A 17,834-nucleotide genomic window follows, 5' to 3' on the forward strand; every position below is an offset into this window, starting at 1 on the left:
TTCTTTGCTTTGGGTGATGAGTCTTTAAAGATCTTATTGTGATGTATGTATGTCTTGTAGTGTTTTAACTATATTTTCTTCTATATATTTTATGGTTTCAGGTCTTATGTGTGACATTATTTTTTTTATACATTTTATTTTATTTTACTTTTTTAAGATTTATTTATTTATTTATACAAGCACCAGTGCACAGTCAGAAGCGCGGGAGGGTGAGAGAATCCACCAGAGCCAGAGCGGGGAGCAGAACAGGCAGAAGGACCGAAGTATACTGCTGAGGGGAGCAGCAGGCGGCAGGAGAGGTCTGCGCGCCATGTGGAACCCTCCTCCGGTGGCTGGGGAGCAGCCGGGGATCGAACCGGCGCTGCAGAGGCTGCGGGCAGCTTCACAACCCAGCGCTCAACCGCTGCGCCACCAGGGAGGCCCAGTGTGACATTAATTTAAAGGTGCAGGCATTTGGCCTGAATCAAAGATATCTCACTAGAGCCAATGAAAATAAAGTTTTATTGCCACACAGTTGCAGTTATTCTCTGACAGTATTGCCTAAGGCAGCTTTTGTTCTAGAGGAGTAGAGGTGATTGTAATAAAGACCATATATCCGAAAAACTGAAAATATTTACATGATTCTTAAGAGAGATGTTTTCTGACCCCTGATCAAAACAAAAATATGTAAACGTAACTTCTACATTTACACATATTAAATTATCTTTTTCAGGTCCAGTCTTCTTAAAAAACTAATTTTCAAATGGATAATCCTTGCAGATTTTTGTCCTCTAGTTTTCATAGTATTACTAATATCCCCCTTATGAATGGCAAATGCCAATAAGTGTTTTGAGCAAGTTAATTATTCATCAACTTTCCTGGAAAATGGAGTTTAATTTCTTTTTTTAAAAAAATACACCTCTAAGATTCTTTTTTAAAAAATTTATTTATTATTTACACAAGAACTGGAGTACAGGCCATATGTGTGGGAGGGTGAGTGGATTCACCAGAGACAGAGCTGGGAACAGACCAGGCAGACCGACTGAAATACACTGCTGAGGGGAGCAGCGGGTGAGACAGGAGAGGGCTGCTGCTCCATATGGGTATCTCCACGGCCGTCAGGGATCAAACTGGCACTGCAGAGGCTGTACACAGCTTCACAGCACTGCGCTCAACCGCCTGCACCACCAGGGAGGGTCTGGAGCTTAATCTCTAATTAAACACTTTTATCTCTTGTTTAAGAGTATGACAGCCAAGAACATATTATATTTCTAAGTATTATAAAAGAATAAAATAAACAATTATTTTCCCCTTATAATAATTAAGAAACTTGTAGGAATAGCATGACACTTCTCTGTATGCTCTGTGGTGAGATTACTCTGTCCTACCCCTGCCCTACACACGGGCATCTACTCACAACCTGTTTTTTCCTTATAATTCCCACTGACCCAACTTTATGCATCTGAATCCACCAGCTGTCTGCACCTCTACGCTGAATGCATGGGCTTCAGCAAACCAACTGGTATGACACGTGGCTGGGGAAGAACTTAGCCTCAAATATCTCCCCCTCTTTGTGCTGGGATGGCTGTACCTCACTGCCTATATGTCCACTTGTTTCACTTGATCGGACAACATTTCACGGCATCCTTGAGAGGGTCTAGAAAGACCAGTTTGTCACTTTGGTCTTCCTTTTGACTTAACTCTGTGTTACACTGAGAAGTTCAGGTGTGTCCTGTCAGACACACATGTCTGCACACTATCAGCCAGGACTGCGGTGAAAGCTGGAAGAACAAAGCAGAGGTCCCCAAACTGAGATCAACTCCTTTGAATGCAATTGTTAATCATGACACTGAAAAAATTAAAAGTCCTAGTTGAATGTGAGGACAGGATGCTTGGACCATGTTGTGGACTGTAGCTTCCAGCTGTTCTCAAGTTGTGTCAGAAGCAGAGGGAAAGGCTATACCTTGAGGTGTTTCCTTGGCACTTTGGGAACTGGTGCATGCTCTTATGTATAACTGACAATATCACCATACAGCTGCCTGTAAATGAACAGCTTTCCTCCTACACAGATCTCTTAATTTTTTTAAAAGATGACATTTTAAATGTACATTTTTGGGGGGCTTATCTCATTGTTATCTCTTAAGATAGAATCACATTTACTAATTTCATTGATTCACCCACTAAGTGCCAAGTGCCATAACTGGAGCAGGGACACAATGGTGAGAAGGACACGCCTGAACTTCCCTTGCCCTTACTGTCAGAGAGCAAAGGGGGCATTATCTTGCTTCATAATGTCTGGAAGAGAAAACTGCTTTCACTATGGCTCAACTCTGTGTTCTAATAGTATGGCAGTAACTTCTGACATGTGGTTTTCTTCTTTTTCAAGTGGTCTTTTGCTTCCTCCTTCCTACTCCCCACTCCACCCCTGCTTTTTTGGAGCAGTTTTTGGAGCTGTCCCAGGAGGTACGACACTACGGCTATATGCAGCTGGACCCTTGTACATGTGACTACCCAGAACCTGGCTGTGGGACTGTCCTTTCTGTTGGCAATAATGAGATCAGCTGCTGCATAACCCTGCCAGATAACCAGACCCAGGATGTCACTTTCCAGATGAACAGAGTGAAGTGTTGGCAAGTCACCTTCCTTGTGAGTATCTTGGCACTTTGCCTAACCCATGATTTAAAGTCTCCTGTGATTGAAAATCTTATTGTTCTTGGATGACAATGTTGGCCTGAGGGAGACAGTTCTGCTGTATGAATCGGTACCTTGAATGGACTGACATGTCAGCACATTATCATCTAAGGTCCAAGCCCATTGTCTGGTACAAAAGCACCACCTGTAGCAATGAGAAACCAATCTTCCCACCTTCCAACAAGGAGCTTCTCTACTGTTAGAAGGGTGGCTAGGGTGATAACAGCTTATAGCAGTAACAGCTACCAATTACCGAGCACTTAACATATACTCAGAACTGGCAAGATTGCTACCCATCAAAACTGGATGCCAACCAGCAAAGCTATTCTTAAGGATCCCTAACTCCTTACCTACATTGCCATCCCTCCCAAGAAACACCCTTATTATCAGATGTTTTGATTACCTTCTTTGTACCAGGTGCTGTGCTAGGCACTGCCACATCTATTATTTTCTTTTTAATTTTTTTCAATTTTACTTCAGCTTTTTTTTTAAAGATTTATTTATTTATGCATACAAGAGTTAGGGTACAGGCCAGAAGTGTGATGGGTGAGAGGATTCACCAGAGACAGAGTGGGGAACAGAACAGGCAGAATGACTGAAATACACTGTGGAGGGGAGCAGCGTGCGTGACAGGAGAGGTTTGCTGCACCATGTGGATTTCTCCCTGGCCAGCTGGGGATAAACTCATGCTGCAGAGGCTGTGGATTTCTTCATAGTGTGGTGCTTAACCCCTTGCGCCACTAGGGAAGCCCACATCTATTATTTAATTAACTTCTGACAACTCAGTGAGCTAAGTGCGATTATCCCCTTTACACAGGTTAGCTAGTAGAGGAAAAGTGTCATCAAAGCAATCATGACCCCCCCTAGCTAAATGCTCAGAATCCTGAGGGGTTTTAACTGGCTCAGTGCTAGACCTCTCTGTGGCATTTGATACTGTCAACCATTTCTTTTTTCTAAAAACTCCCTCTTCTTTCTCTATTTTTGTGGGCTGTTCTCCCTGTGCTCACTCTTGTGAGTATCTTTCCTCTACCTCTCCTCTGAAATCAATAACACAGGTCCCTGTCAAAAGGTTTGGTTTTTCCTCCTGCCTTCTGGTCATCTTTACCAGGTGTTTCTTGGTGAAGACATCTCAAATTCAACCTTCCCCCAAACCAGAATCACCCAGAATCTCTCTCATGCCCATCTTGGGGCTCGCCCTACCCATGGCCTATATTGGATAACACCACCACCACCCTTGTTGTGAAGCCAGCAGCCTTGCAGTTACCTTTAACTTCTATCTCTCTTACCCTACACATTTAGTTGCTAATGGAGAACTAACTACTCTCCCTCCTTTGTCCTCATAGCTTGGTCTCAGCCTTTCCTACCTGGAGGGATCACCCTAACCCTCCTCTCTGCCCCAGTCCCTTTAAAGCTTTGGAACTTGTCTTGTGGCCCAACATTGGGTCTATCTTGGTAAATGTTCCTTGTGCACTTGAGAAGAATGTGTTTTCTAATGGTAATGAGTGGAATATTCTATAAATGAATTATGTCAAGCAGTTGATAATGTTCAAATCTCTTATATCCTTGTACCTTTTCTCTCCTCTTTTTCTCTCAGTTTTTGAGAAGATTGTGAAAACCTTTAAATACAGTTGTGGATTTGCCTATTTCTTTAAATTTTATCAGTTTCTCTCCACTCTTATTCTACCTTCTTGTAGCTCAATATTTTATGATGTCATTTGTTTGTGTTACTGGATTTTTTTAGCTGTACCGTTCCAATTTATTCATGGTTACTTTAGAGTCTTTAATGTATATCTGTGATTCATTATTTGTTAACTTTTTTTTAGTTAAAGCTTTTATTTTTGAAATAATTATAGACTTATATGCAGTTGTAAGAAGTGGTGCGAAGGTCCTATATACTCTTTATCTACTTTTATCTGCTTATTTACATCTTGCCAAACTATAGTACACTATCAACATCTCAGATATTGACACTGAGAGAGTCAGGAACCAGAACATTTCCATCACCACAGAGACCGCTCATATTGGCCTTTCTCCCACCCCCACCCCCTGAACCCCTTGCTACCACTAATATGTTTGTCATTTCTGTAATTGTGTCATTTCAAGAATATGATGTAAAACTTTTAGAGATAGTGGATATATTTATTACCTTGATGTGATGTTGATTTCACAGACATGCATATGTCCAAATTTATCAAATTATATATATTAAATATGTAGGTTTCTTATATGTCAGTCATATCTTAATAAAACTTTTCTTGAAAAGAAGTAGGGCCTCTCTGGTGGTGCAAGGGGTTAAGACACAACCTATGAAGCTATCCACAGCCACTGCAGCACAAGTTCGATCCCTGGTCAGCCAGGTTGCTACCCACATGGTGTAGCAGACCTCTCCTGTCTCGCCCGCTGTTCCCCTCAGCAGTATATTTCAGTCAATCTGCCTGTTCTGTTCCCCACTCTGTCTCTGGTGTATCCTCTCACCTCCCACACTTCTGACCTGTACCCTAGTTCTTGTATGAATAAATAAATAATTTTTTAAAAGTGTAAAAAAAATAAAAAGAAGTAGAAACACACATAAAACAAAGTGATACATGAGCAGTTGATGAAAATGTGACCAGATGTTCACAAGAACCTCACCCTGTATTCCCTTGGGGCAGCGATTCAGTGATTCATTAATTTACAATGATACTGTGAATAATCTCAATTGACTATTTTTAGGAAGTAAAAATATAAATAAACCAAGGAATTGATTACCTTTAAAAAAAAGAATGTTACATAAATGGAATCATATGGTATGTAGACTTTTAGAATTGCCTTTTCTTTACTCAGCATAATTCTTTGGAAATTCATCCAGCCTGTTGTATCAATAGTTTTGTTTTATTACTGGTATGGAATGGCTAAAATGTGCTTAACTATTCACCCAATAAAAGATATCTGGTTGTTTCCAGTTTTTAGGTATTATGATAAAAGCTTCTGTAAATATTTAGGTATAAATTTTGTTTGAGCACAAGTCTTCATTTCTCTAGGAAAATTGCCCAGAAGTGCAATTGAGTATTCATAAGAAACTTGCATGTTTAGTTCTTCAAGAAACTGCCAAACTGTTTTCAAGGGTGGCTGGACCAATTTACATTCCCAACAGCTATTAATTAATCTCGTTTCCCTGGCTCCTAATCAGCATTTGGCATTGTCACCACTTTTTATTTTAGTCATTTTGATAAGTGTGTAATGGTATTTCATTGTGATTTTAATTTGCACTTCCCTCAAGACTAATGATATTGAATATCTTTTCATGTGCTTATTTACTGTCTGTATATCTTTGGCAAAATATCTGAAAATTTCTAATTGTATTTTTCTTTTTACTGTTGAGTTTTGGGAGTACTTAATATTTTTTAGATAGTACTCCTCTGTTGAATCTGTGGTTTCAAATACTTTCCCTCGGTAGTTTTTTTGTCCTCTTAACAAAGCAAAATTTTTTTATTTTGATGAAGTCTAAGTCACTGTTTTTCCCTTTGCAGGTTGTGCTCTCAGTGTCAAGTCCAGAACTCTTTGTAAATCCCTAAATCCTGGAGATTTTTTAGGTGTCTAAAAGTTTTATAGTGTTTTAAGTTGGGTCCATTTGAGGTTAGGGTGTAGGGTGTAAAACTTAGAATAAGGTTCTGTTTTGCTTGTTGAAGCCCAGTTGCTACAGCCCATTTGTGTTTTAGCACCTTTATCAAAAATCAGTTGGACAAATTTGTCTGGATCTGTTTTTTGATTCTCTTTCTTGTTCTACTGATCTATATATTCACCCTGCACACACAAATACTATGCATTCATTCTCTTTCTTTGTAACAGGTTTATCAATTATAATTTGATGCCAATACAATTCACACACATAAAGCAAACAATTCAATGGTATTTAGAATATACACAGAATTGTGCAACCATCACCACCAGTTTTAGAACTTCTTATTACCCTGTGAAGAATTCCTATGCTCCTTAGCTGTCTCCTTACTGTCTCTCCATCCCCGCCACTCCTAAGGAACCTCTGATCCCTTTCTGTCTCTATACAGTTGCCTCATCTAAACATTTCATATTAATGAAATCATGTGTTCATGATTATGATTGGCTTCTTGTACTTAACACGTGTCCAAGGTCCATCATTGTTGTAGCATTATCAGTACTTCATCCCTTTTTATTTCATTGTGAGGATATACCAAATTTTGTTTAGCCATTCATCCAGTGGTGGACATTTGAGTTGCTTCTACTTTGTGACTCTGTGAATTATGCTCAAATAATATTTGTGTGGGCATATGTTTTCATTTCTCTTGGGTATATACCAAGGTATGGAATCTGTAGTGGTAACTTTGTATTAACTTTTGAGGAAATTCCAAACTGTTTTAGAAAGTGTCTACTCCATTTTATTTCTCCACCAGCAGTTTTTAAGAGTGCCAGTTTCTCCAAATCCTTGTCAACACTTGTAATTATCTGAATTTTTAATTTTAACCATCCTAGTGTGTATAAGGTAATAGAATCTCACTGTAGTTTTATTTAGTTCTGACTTTTTCCTCCCTGCACTTCATTTTGGGAAATTTCTGTTGTTACAGGCTCAAGATCATTGATCTTTTCTTCTGAAATGTTTAATGTTCTCCCCATCCAGATATTTTAACTTCTAATATTATATTTTTCATCTCTAGAAGTTCCATTTGATTCTTTTTTTATATTTTCCATTTCTTACCTTATGCTATATGGTCTCTAAATTTCTGAGTGTATATAGCATATTTAAAATAATAGTTTTAATGCTATTGTCTACTAATTACATCCGCTCCATGATTTCTGGATATTTCTATTGATTGATTTCTCCTGTTTACAGAGCATCTTTCCTATTTTTTATATCAGCTAATTTTTTTTATGGTGTGCTGAACATTATGATTTTACATTGTTAGATACTAGATTTTTTGGTATTCCTTTGAAGAGTAGCAGCCTGTTCTGGCATCCATTCAGTTACTTAGGATTGGCTTTTATTTTATTTTATTTCATTTCATTGTATTGTAGGCTTGCTCTGACACTTTCCTAAGACAGGTCTAGAGCAGTGAGTAGAGCTAATTCAGCTCTTTACTCATTAGCGGCTATTCCTAGGACACATCCAATCTATTATTTACTGTGGTTTCCACTTTGGTTGATAGAAACACAAACTTTTCAGTCTGGTTTGTGAGCTCCTGGGATTGTTTAACCTACTGCTTTTCAGTGGTCCTTTCCCCAGTCTGTGCACATCCGCCATCCCCACGTGCACAGGCCTTAATTCAGCCAAAGACTGGAAAGGAATTCCTGGAGCTCTTTCTCTGTGTAAAGCCCTCATTTTTGACCTTCTGCTCCTCGGCTTCTTCAAATTTTTATCTCTTTCTCCTCAACTCAGCAAGACCTCTGGCTCTGTTTGGGTTCCCCCTCCCTGAAATATATCCTAGAAACTCCTCCAAGCAGTAAGCTGAGAAATTGTAGGACTCACCTCATCTGTTTTGCTTCTCTCTGAGTTGACAGTCTGCATTATCTATTGTTCAATGTTTGAAAGCAGCTGTTTCCCAGTTCATTTTTTTTTTATCAATGCTGTCAGACCGGTATTTTAGTACTAATTGTGTGTGTTATTATCCAGTTTTTAAAATCTTTTCATGAATGCCTATTGCCCTCAAGATAAAGTCCAGACTCTTTCACTTAGCATATAAAACCTATAACAGGGTTTGCTGGTGATAATCAATAGAAACCGATGCTTCTGGCTTAGTGGGGAAAAAAGTGGTTTATTGGAGGGAAATAGAATAACCCACTGGTTAAAAGGAAAAGCTGAAGCAGAGACTTAGTAAAATTAGGATCCAGAGGAATTGGAGGTTTCTACGATACAAATCTTTATTCGGATCTGCAGGTTAGGTCTTTCTGCTCCGGAATCAAATTAGGGCCACAGGTCGTGTGTGTACATTTGACCTGAGCTTGGTCATATGCCGCTTCAGCAGGGCAGAGTTCCGTGATGCCCTTTACCTAGATAGCCACAGTAGAAAGGGAGGGTTTCCCCAAGAATATCTGAGACTCTATTTCTAGGAGAAAGAGGGGTATAGTATAGTGAAAATCACAGGAGCCTCCTACTAGGCTTTCAGGATCTGGCCCCACCGTGCCTCCATAAGCCTCTTCTGCTACCGCTGTCACCACTGCTATCACTACCATCACCATCCTGTACTTTGCAATCGCCCCCACTCCCAAAGAAAAACTACCCACACATAACAATAAACTTCGATAGTTCCTATTTCTTCTCAGAACACCTGCCCCTTCCAGGGAGCCTGCCTTTACCCTCCTGTTCTTGATTAGGTGCCCATTTTTGTTGTTTTCACAGACTTGTGCTTGTTTCCATTATAACACTTATTATATCAAACTGTGGTGTTTTGCCCTCATGGCTGCTCATAGACTGCTCATAGGGGTGGTCTCACTTGTTTTGACATTTTGCCCAGCACTTATTAGTCACTGAAATTTCAACTGAATATCAAATAATATCTTTTCCTCTGCAGGGTACGCTGTTGGATGTGGATGGGCCCCAGCGAACTCTCAACCAGAACTTAGAGCTCAGGTTTCAGTATAGTGAGGACAGTCACCGGCCATGGTTTGTTTTTTATACCAAACAGGTAAGTCTTTGGGCAAAGCATGAAAACCTTCCCTGCTGCAATGTTCTCTTGCTTGCTAGGCTTGACCAAGCACATGAGACTAATGCAGATTGAGCAGAGTATTAGAGTGTGCTATGTACTCTGTTTTGTTTTTCTTTGTTTCTTACTTTGTTTTACTAGTTCCCATGGACTTCATATCAGTTAGAAATGAATTTAGTTACTATGTAGCAGTGGCTAACCAGAGACTAGTCAACTTTTTCTTGAGGGGCCAGATGGTATGTGTTTTAGGTTTTGAGGTCCTGGTGGTCTTTGTTGTGACTACTTTATTGTTGTAGCACAAAAACAACCTTAGACAATAACAAATGGATATGGCAATGTTCCAATAAACAATCTTCCAATAAGCTTTATTTACAAAAACAGGTCAGGGGGCTTGTTTTGTTTGCTAACCCCAGGCTTAGAGGACAACAAATTTTTATATTGGTAAGAATCCTGGAGGTAAGTGATTGGCATCCCTATTGTGCTCTTCATCTATTCCAAGGCAATACAAACTACCTGGAGAGAAGGTTTTCTTCTTAGCAAAGAAGAAAATGATACACAATCTACTTAGAATAAGCATGCATCATTGCCTGGAACTGGGCTCTTTATTATCCCAAACAAAAGCAGGGTTCTTTTAGGAGGGAAGAAGGGGCAATGGTTGTTGGATAGGAGCTGTTCGTTTCCAGTACAGGCTTGTTATTAAAATTTAAATTTAATTAAAAATCCTTTAAAAGGCTTAATTTTCTGAACACAAAATCCAATTGAAAAATTGTATTTACTGAACTATTTAGCAATTTTAAAACTATGAGCATTCTAAAATCAAACCAAAATATCAAAGAAATCTTTGCATCAGCATTCTACTCAACTTGAGTCCTTGGTGATCACACTAATTACTAGGTTTGATGGAGTAATTTGGTACCAGTTAGTCAAAGTCCCCTTTCAACTCTCTACGTCTAGTACAGTTATGATCATGAGACAATAGATATCAAATTTCTCTAAAAAAAATCAAGTATAAAACCAAAATACTCGGCTAAAGAAATGGATCCTTGGGTTTACCATTAATATGAAACATCCTTAGAGAAATGAGGATGGTTTGTGGAGGCAAGATTTGCAATCTCTTGGTCACACGAAGAGATTTTGTGAAACCACGACCTCCCCCCCCTTCATGCTAAGTGCAGCAGTTAAATTTTATTATGGTCTTTTAATCTAGTCTGTGGCAAATGAGTTTAAACCACGATAGACAGGTGCCATAAACAATCTTTTAAAGGGTTCCAAGTAAGGTTTTATTTCCTTTGGGTTGTGGGTTTATTGATATTTACCTAAGAGCTGCTTCTACAAAAGGCAGAAATGTGACTTGTGTAACTTGCAAATTCAAATACGGGCCCAAATCTCTTAATCTTCTCTAGGACTTTAAACAAAAACTGAGTCTCTTTATATTTAACAAATCCAGTTTATAGTGGAGTCCTGACATTGTTTGGGAATATGGACTCCGTCACACCTTGTGGGATACTATTAAATATCCCTCCTAATTCCATCAGTTCAGGATATTGCTGTTTAACTATCTCACACCCTACTTTTAGGTAGGTTATACCTATGCATAGATGAACAGGAGTAGTTCTTAGCAAAAACAGAAAGTCAAAATTTGTCTTTGTATATAAATCATAAATCTTACTCTTTTCCTTATTGGTGGTAGCTCCTTTCTTTATGTTCCTTTCCCTCCCCATAAAATGAATTCCTATCATGATCTTAGTCTGGAAGACTTTGAGATGTTACCTATATGTAGCCCACTCTCTCACAAACTCTACTTTCTATGTCCTATCCTCCAAGAGTTTTCTACTTTAGCTACCATGCCAACCTCATTTTCTCTATTTCTCCCCTCCCTTCCATCATTGCCCCTAGTGCAGTGACCATTCTTGAGTGCAGACTTAAACCAAGATCCTATTGCCTCAAGTTGAACTGTAGATTTTTCAAACCTTAGTAAGGCCAAAAGAGAAATGAACAAGCCAAGAATTAATAGTAGGACGAGAGAAAAAGGATTAGTGGGAAAGGAACAAATGGGGAATTAGTGGGGAACCTCATATTTGATAGTGGTGAAAATCCTGGAACGAGGAAGCCCTAGTTGTGGTGTAGCAAGATGTGTGGCTACATGGGTCTTGGCACACATAATGATGAGTCAGCAATAAGCCACAAGTGACATACGGGGCAATTGTCCAGTTCTAAAAGTGAATGATTAAAGATACTAGAAAAATAAAGTGAAGAAAGTATTTTTTCTTTTTTATTAATTTTTTTCTTTCATTGTTGTCATCTCCATAGTTCTCCTGGCAGCATATCACCTGTGAACCATCACCATATTTCCTCCCTGTTTTGATCCTTCCATCTTCCCCCTCCATTACTAAATGGTCAGCTTGCTAGTTTTCAATTTTTCTTGACCTTTAAAAAGAACTAATTTTTAGCTAAGTAAAAACAATAAGATTGTAAAATAATATTTTAATCAGACAGGTCATATGCACAACTAATAATAGCTCCCTTAATAACTATGAATATAATTAAATATGATTGACCATCATCAGTTGACTTGATTATAATTATGAGCAGTTTTTACTATTTTTTGCTCCTAAAACATAAACTATTTGCAGTTATAGATAAAAATGGATGTGAAGGGGGCGTTTCTAGAGGGAAAATGATTTGTGATGAGATCCTACGTATTTTCCATCTTATTTTAAAATTTGCTATAAATATATCCATATAATTGAGAGAATTTATAGTTACTTGCTAACTATATCTTATGTAAGTTTATGGAAGTTGAAGAAATCTAAGTTCTTAAAAGCATGCTAAGGAAGGGAAGAACTCAAGAATCGGCCTTTTGGTGTATGGAGGCAAGGAAAAGAATGATGTCTTCACATGAAAAAGTTCTTTATATTTGGATTTCTTAGGCTTTTTTACTGAGTAGCTGCTTGAAAAAGATGATCTCAGAAAAGACAGTAAAGTTGGCTGCAGAGAACCCAGAAATGGTAAGTGCTCTTATTTGTGTATATTTTTCACTTTTAAGTTCCCACCATCTGGTGGGAAATACACTGATGAATTCTGGGGCCCAAGAAGTCAGACCTTGAGGAAAGAATTCAACTTGCCCCTGAGTGAGCTCCTCAGCCCTCTGGGAGATCAGTCCTTAGAATTCAATGGAATTTTTTCCAATGAAAAATTATCCTTAGATTGCTGAGAACTCTTTAACTCTCTTCTCTGTCATTCTTACATTTCTGCCTTCCCCCAAATGGAAGATTCCAGATTCATCCAGAAGAAAGAAACTGCATCATAAAATCACTGACATCATTGAGAGGTCTTCAATAAAGAAGGGTCTTGAATAAACTCTACAGATTTCTCTTGATATTTCTATTGTGTCAACTCCCTTTACCAGTTGGGAGAAGCCATTGTGTAAAAGGATCTCCAAAGGCTATTGATTTTTCTCCATGTAAAATTAAACTTTGTATTTTCTAATCTTCATCTCTTTAATAAAGGCCATTGAAAGGGTTAGTGGCAGGTTGTGAAAAGAGTTAACTGAGATTTTAAGCTTTTCAACTTGACTGGTTACCTTCATGACACCAAATAACACAGAAAAGTTTGATTTTTTTAAAAAACGATTACATACTAATGCTTGGTTGACATTTATAAACTTTTTTTTTTGCAGAATATTATACTGATCTTTAAAAATATAATAGAAAATATTCAGAAACTTTCTCCAATGTTTTCCTTTAAATTCATGAAGTCCTTTATGAAAAGATAGATAACAGATTTAGTTTAACATTAATCTTTGCTTAACTTTGTAGCTTCTTTTTCCTGTGAAAATACTTGCATTTTATACTTTTTTCTCTTTCCTCTAGAACTGAAAATATTTTCCCAGGGAAAACAGAATTCACTGTCCCTTGGTATTCAAACAATTCAAAGTGTACTAGAGAGTAGCAAATCAAAGCAATGAAGATTCAGGATGCTTTTTCAAAAGAGCGATAAAATCCAACCTCTTAGACAGGATGAGTGCAACTTAAGCTCCATTTTTTTGTATATATCTATAAAGTTATTAACTAAAGTGGCCCCATTAACACAAAGAAGTTCTCTCAAGTATGGTTGAATAGAATATAAGCTATAGGTATAGGACATACTTGCGCAGTGAATAGCTGCAGTGTTAACTCAATCAGAGAAGGTAGTGACCTATTTAAAGCTTTCAAGAAAAATGATACTACTACATTCCTTAGATTTACACACAAATTGAAATCTATACTTTATCCCTGTGGCTGATAGCAACATAAGTACATCAGTCAATATTTATATTGCTTTAATCGAATATCGACAAATTTATTTCCACAAACTCTTTTTTTCTTTACTTACTTAGGTTCCTGAAAGAAAAGATAATACTCTTTGTTTGGAAAACTGAATTTTCAAGAGGATGCTAGAGGGACCATCCATTTTAGTCTGGAATTTTATCTACATATCCCTGGATATTATTAAAATTGGTGGAAAAAAATATCGACAGATCAGCTGTTTGAACTTACACTGAGCTCTGGGCCTTTTCTTAAAGTGCAGATGACTACAACAAGTCATTATTTGGAGCTGAAAGTAGCCATATCAATGTGTGACTGTGACATTCACTAATTTTCTAGATAGACATATGAAGTCTGAACTCATCGCTTATAGTGGCTTATTTGGACTAAGATACAAAGGTCTCTGTTTTGCAAGACAGAACAGATTCTAAGATTTTGATAATTTAAAGAATCTGGGGAGGGAAAGAGAGACTGAAAACACTAACCAAATGAGCCCCATAAATAAAACAGATACTCCCTGAAAGCAGATTAAATAGTATTGTTTTATCCTGTTGAGAAAGGAGTAAAAGAATAAAAATAAATTTAGTGCTAACTTAAAAGTTAATGAGCTAAGTTGGCTTTAGGCAATACTTTCAAAGTAAAGCTTAAACCATTTATAAAGAGATAATTAAACCTGGAGTTCAAACAAATTCACTAAAGAAAAATGTGAACACACAACAGCAACAAAATCATGTTAAATTCTCAAGGCGGTATCAGCTGCAAACCAGAGGGGAAGTGTACCTTTCTTAGAGCGGTGCACCTATACAAATGCCTGAGTCAGTTTTGTTAATATTTGCTAATTTTAATTAGAACACAATTGAATGGAATATTTAATTTGAAAGTAAAATGTATTAGTAGATTTGGCAGCATATAACAAAAGACAAAACAAGTGTCTTAAAGTTTTTCTCTCATCTCAAAGAAGCCCACGGGCAGACAGGCCAGGGCTGGGAGGGCAGCTGCATTGTGACCTCAGAGAACTCTCTTCTGCCAATCTTCTTCGTGGCTTTTCCCCAAGATGGCTGCCAGAGTGCAAGTTGTTGCATCTACATTCTAGGGAAAGAGAGAGAAAAACTGTAAAGATGGAATTCATTTTTCTCTTCTCTTCAAGGAGGAGTCTCAAGTTTCAGAAAGAATTTATGCTGACAATTCATCAACCAAGAGTTATACCACAGGCCCACACCTACCTGCAAGGGATTTTGATAAATTTAGTTTCTTGCAGGGTATGTTATCTCTCTAAATAAAATTGGGTGTTATTACTAGGAAAGAAAGCAGAATGGATAATGAAGTAGTATACCAGCAATCTCTGCCATGTAAAAAAATTGAAAGACACCAAGAAAAGAATGCAGATGTGTTGCATGCAGTAGATGTACACTTAAGGAGTTTCTGAAAGTGTATAATCACCACTTTGTTGAACCATTATCTGAACACATGAAGAGATATCAGGAATTTGCTAGTGTTTAATTTAATGAATTGAAAACGTTTATATTTTAATGTCAAAAAATTATTATTTTATTCATTGGTTTGTTTTTCCCTTAGGTTTACTTAAAAGTGGGCCCAAATTTCTAATTTGTTTTTCTGAAAAATGGTCAACAAGACACCCTCTCATCCCAGTCTACCTCATAGCTATCGCCCCTGTCCCCAACTCCCTCTCCCCATAAATCTTTCTTTCCACACCTCTTTTTTTTTCCAGTTTTAATCAGCTGCTTTAATATGTGTTCATTTTTCTTACTAAAACATTCTCATTATTTCTTTTTCTTGTATAATTTTTCATTGAGTTAACCACACTGTGTATGATTTGGGGATATAGATTCACACTCTGCTCCTCTTTCATTCTGGACAAGATCAGACTATGTAAAATGCCACTGGACTCAGAGATGGATGCTTTGAAGTGTGTTTCTATTATGTGCTGAGGAGACACACCAAGGGCAGTGCTCTCTGATGTCCTGGGAATGCCAGCTTTTGAATAGCTGATCCAGTCTAGAAAACAGAATAAGTACAGACATAACATATCCATCATGAGAATAGTCTGAGCAGAGCAGGATGACAGAACTCTAGAGAGCCAGAGGGAAATTACTGTGCAGGAATAGGTGGTTATATAAGTAACAGAAACTATTCCACTGATGAGAGAGTGTAGAAATACTGCATTATGAAAAGGGATTAGCTTTTCCCCTAATTTTATTGTCTCTAGTATATAAAATATTTAAAGTCCTATTGAAAATAAGGCAAGCAAACATATAGTATAAGAAGTTGTTTAACATTTATCGTGGGTTCTGTTTTATTCATTTCTGTATAGGGAAGGGGTGGGGAAGGAGAAAAATTTCCAGTTTTCCCCTAACTTTTGTACTTCATTGTAAAGACTGCATAAAAACTATATTGAAATGTCATTTAAAAAAATAGCAAAGCACATTGGACAAAGAGCATTAGTATCTCATTTATCAAGACTTGCCTGATTTTTAAAATTTATATATATATATATATAGAGAGAGAGAGAGAAAGAGAGAGAGTCTTCAAGTATATGAACTATTTATTTTAAGAAATCTAACCTAGAAAATCCTATAAATCCTATAGGATCCTATAAATTCTATACATATATATAGATTTGCATCCTTTAAAGCTGTATATATTTTATGACAAATTAAGTTAACTCAAGTTAGGAGATAATGCTTTAATACAGTGTCATATTAGTTATTCCCTTACTTTGAAATGTCCCACTCTGTACTCTCAGGACTATTCAGGAATTATAAACAACCTAATTCACCCTTTCATTCTTTCATTTATGAATCCCTGTATTTACCATGCAATGACTACAAGCCGAGGATCCAGTGTTAAGGAGCTCATTTGTTGGAGGAGAAAGGCAATTAGTAAAAGGCATTTACAATTATAGTGATAAATCGAGACATGCACATAATGTCTAGCTGTTTAGGAGTAGTGCTCTACTTTTTCTATAAGAGGAGTCAAAGAACTCTTCTCCCAGATCCAGTTAGATTATGTTTACTGACTGTGCCAGGCTGTGCACCTCCAGATCACTTTCCTTTACCCTGGTCTTTGCCCTGGAGACTGACCTCTGTGTGTTGTGAACTTGCCCTCTGACCTCTGCCTGGGGTCACCCATGAGGATACTTGGTGAGATTGAAGGATGAGAGAAAATTGAGATTGGGTTTATTTTTCTAACTCTGTCTCTGCTAGGTTTCTATGGTTGTCATGGCCCTTAGCAGGGGGCTTCTCTTCTTTGTACCTGCAGCTGCCCTTGTCTCAGTAGCAGCTGCTCCCCTTGCCCTTTCAGGCCCAGAGGTGATAAGAATGGCCATCGCACCCTCCCAGCCCCTTACTCTTGCCTTTGGGGGTTCCAACATGCCTTCATTGATTCACCTTAATCCTGCCCACTCTTCCATGAAATAGCCTTTTGAAAACCTCAGTTACCCCAGGGGTGCACCATCTGTTTTCTGCAGGGACCCTGGCTGTTCTATTAAGTTTCACCTTAAGTACATGAAGTATATCCAAGTGTCTTGAGCTTCAGTTTGATTTTCATTTGGTTGATGGTGTCTTTGGATTCATCAAAGGCCGATTTGGCTTTGATTCAGTGTAAAGCCTGAAGCTCCGTGGGTTATTTCAGGATTTAGGAGGACATTTCATTTTGTGTGAAGCCCTTTTAAAAGCTGTGTTAGATCACAAAGCCCATCGGTAACCACCAATGTTAAACAGAAGCTTCACTTAACTTTTGGGGACTAAATTTCTGTAATATTTGGACACTTTTCAAAGGAAGAGGGCCTGTGCAGATAATAAGCAGGTGTGCCCACTGACTGGCAGCCTTTGGGCACATTACTCTCGGGGACTATTGTGGGAAGAGAGCTAGTTAAATACATTGTGTGCTTGCTTCTCTGGGCTGTGCTCACTGACATTTTACTAATCTATTTAGCAGATTGAAGTTCCAGAACAAGGCAGAAGTAAAAAATACTTTCAACAAAGCCAGGTCTGTGTGTAAAATTATATAATCAATACATTACAATTTCGATAAGTCTGCTTGTTTTCCACTTTAAGTAACAGCCATTGTACTTTTAAGGATGTGAGATTTCTTTTTCCCAGAAGCTCCTGCATGTAGGTTGGACCATTTGGAAAACCACAGAGGAGTATCCTATTTTTTGTTGTAATACCCAGTAGGGCTAGAA

The 17,834-nt window shown here is 37.9% G+C and overlaps 1 protein-coding gene across 1 annotated transcript in view; it reads left to right on the plus strand.

Annotated features, from left to right (window-relative positions):
• The window catches only part of SNX31 (sorting nexin 31), a 49,048-nt gene that overhangs the window by 28,779 nt on the left and 2,435 nt on the right, over positions 1-17,834 (plus strand). The window contains exons 10-13 of the mRNA XM_037501758.1: positions 2,422-2,625; positions 9,192-9,305; positions 12,254-12,331; positions 17,585-17,638. Of these exons, the coding sequence (XP_037357655.1) occupies positions 2,422-2,625; positions 9,192-9,305; positions 12,254-12,331; positions 17,585-17,638 (450 nt within the window). The remainder of the gene's footprint in view (positions 1-2,421; positions 2,626-9,191; positions 9,306-12,253; positions 12,332-17,584; positions 17,639-17,834) is intronic.

Source organism: Talpa occidentalis, unplaced genomic scaffold (assembly GCF_014898055.3).
Source record: "Talpa occidentalis isolate TD23 unplaced genomic scaffold, MPIMG_talOcc4v2.1, whole genome shotgun sequence".
NCBI lineage: Eukaryota > Metazoa > Chordata > Mammalia > Eulipotyphla > Talpidae > Talpa > Talpa occidentalis.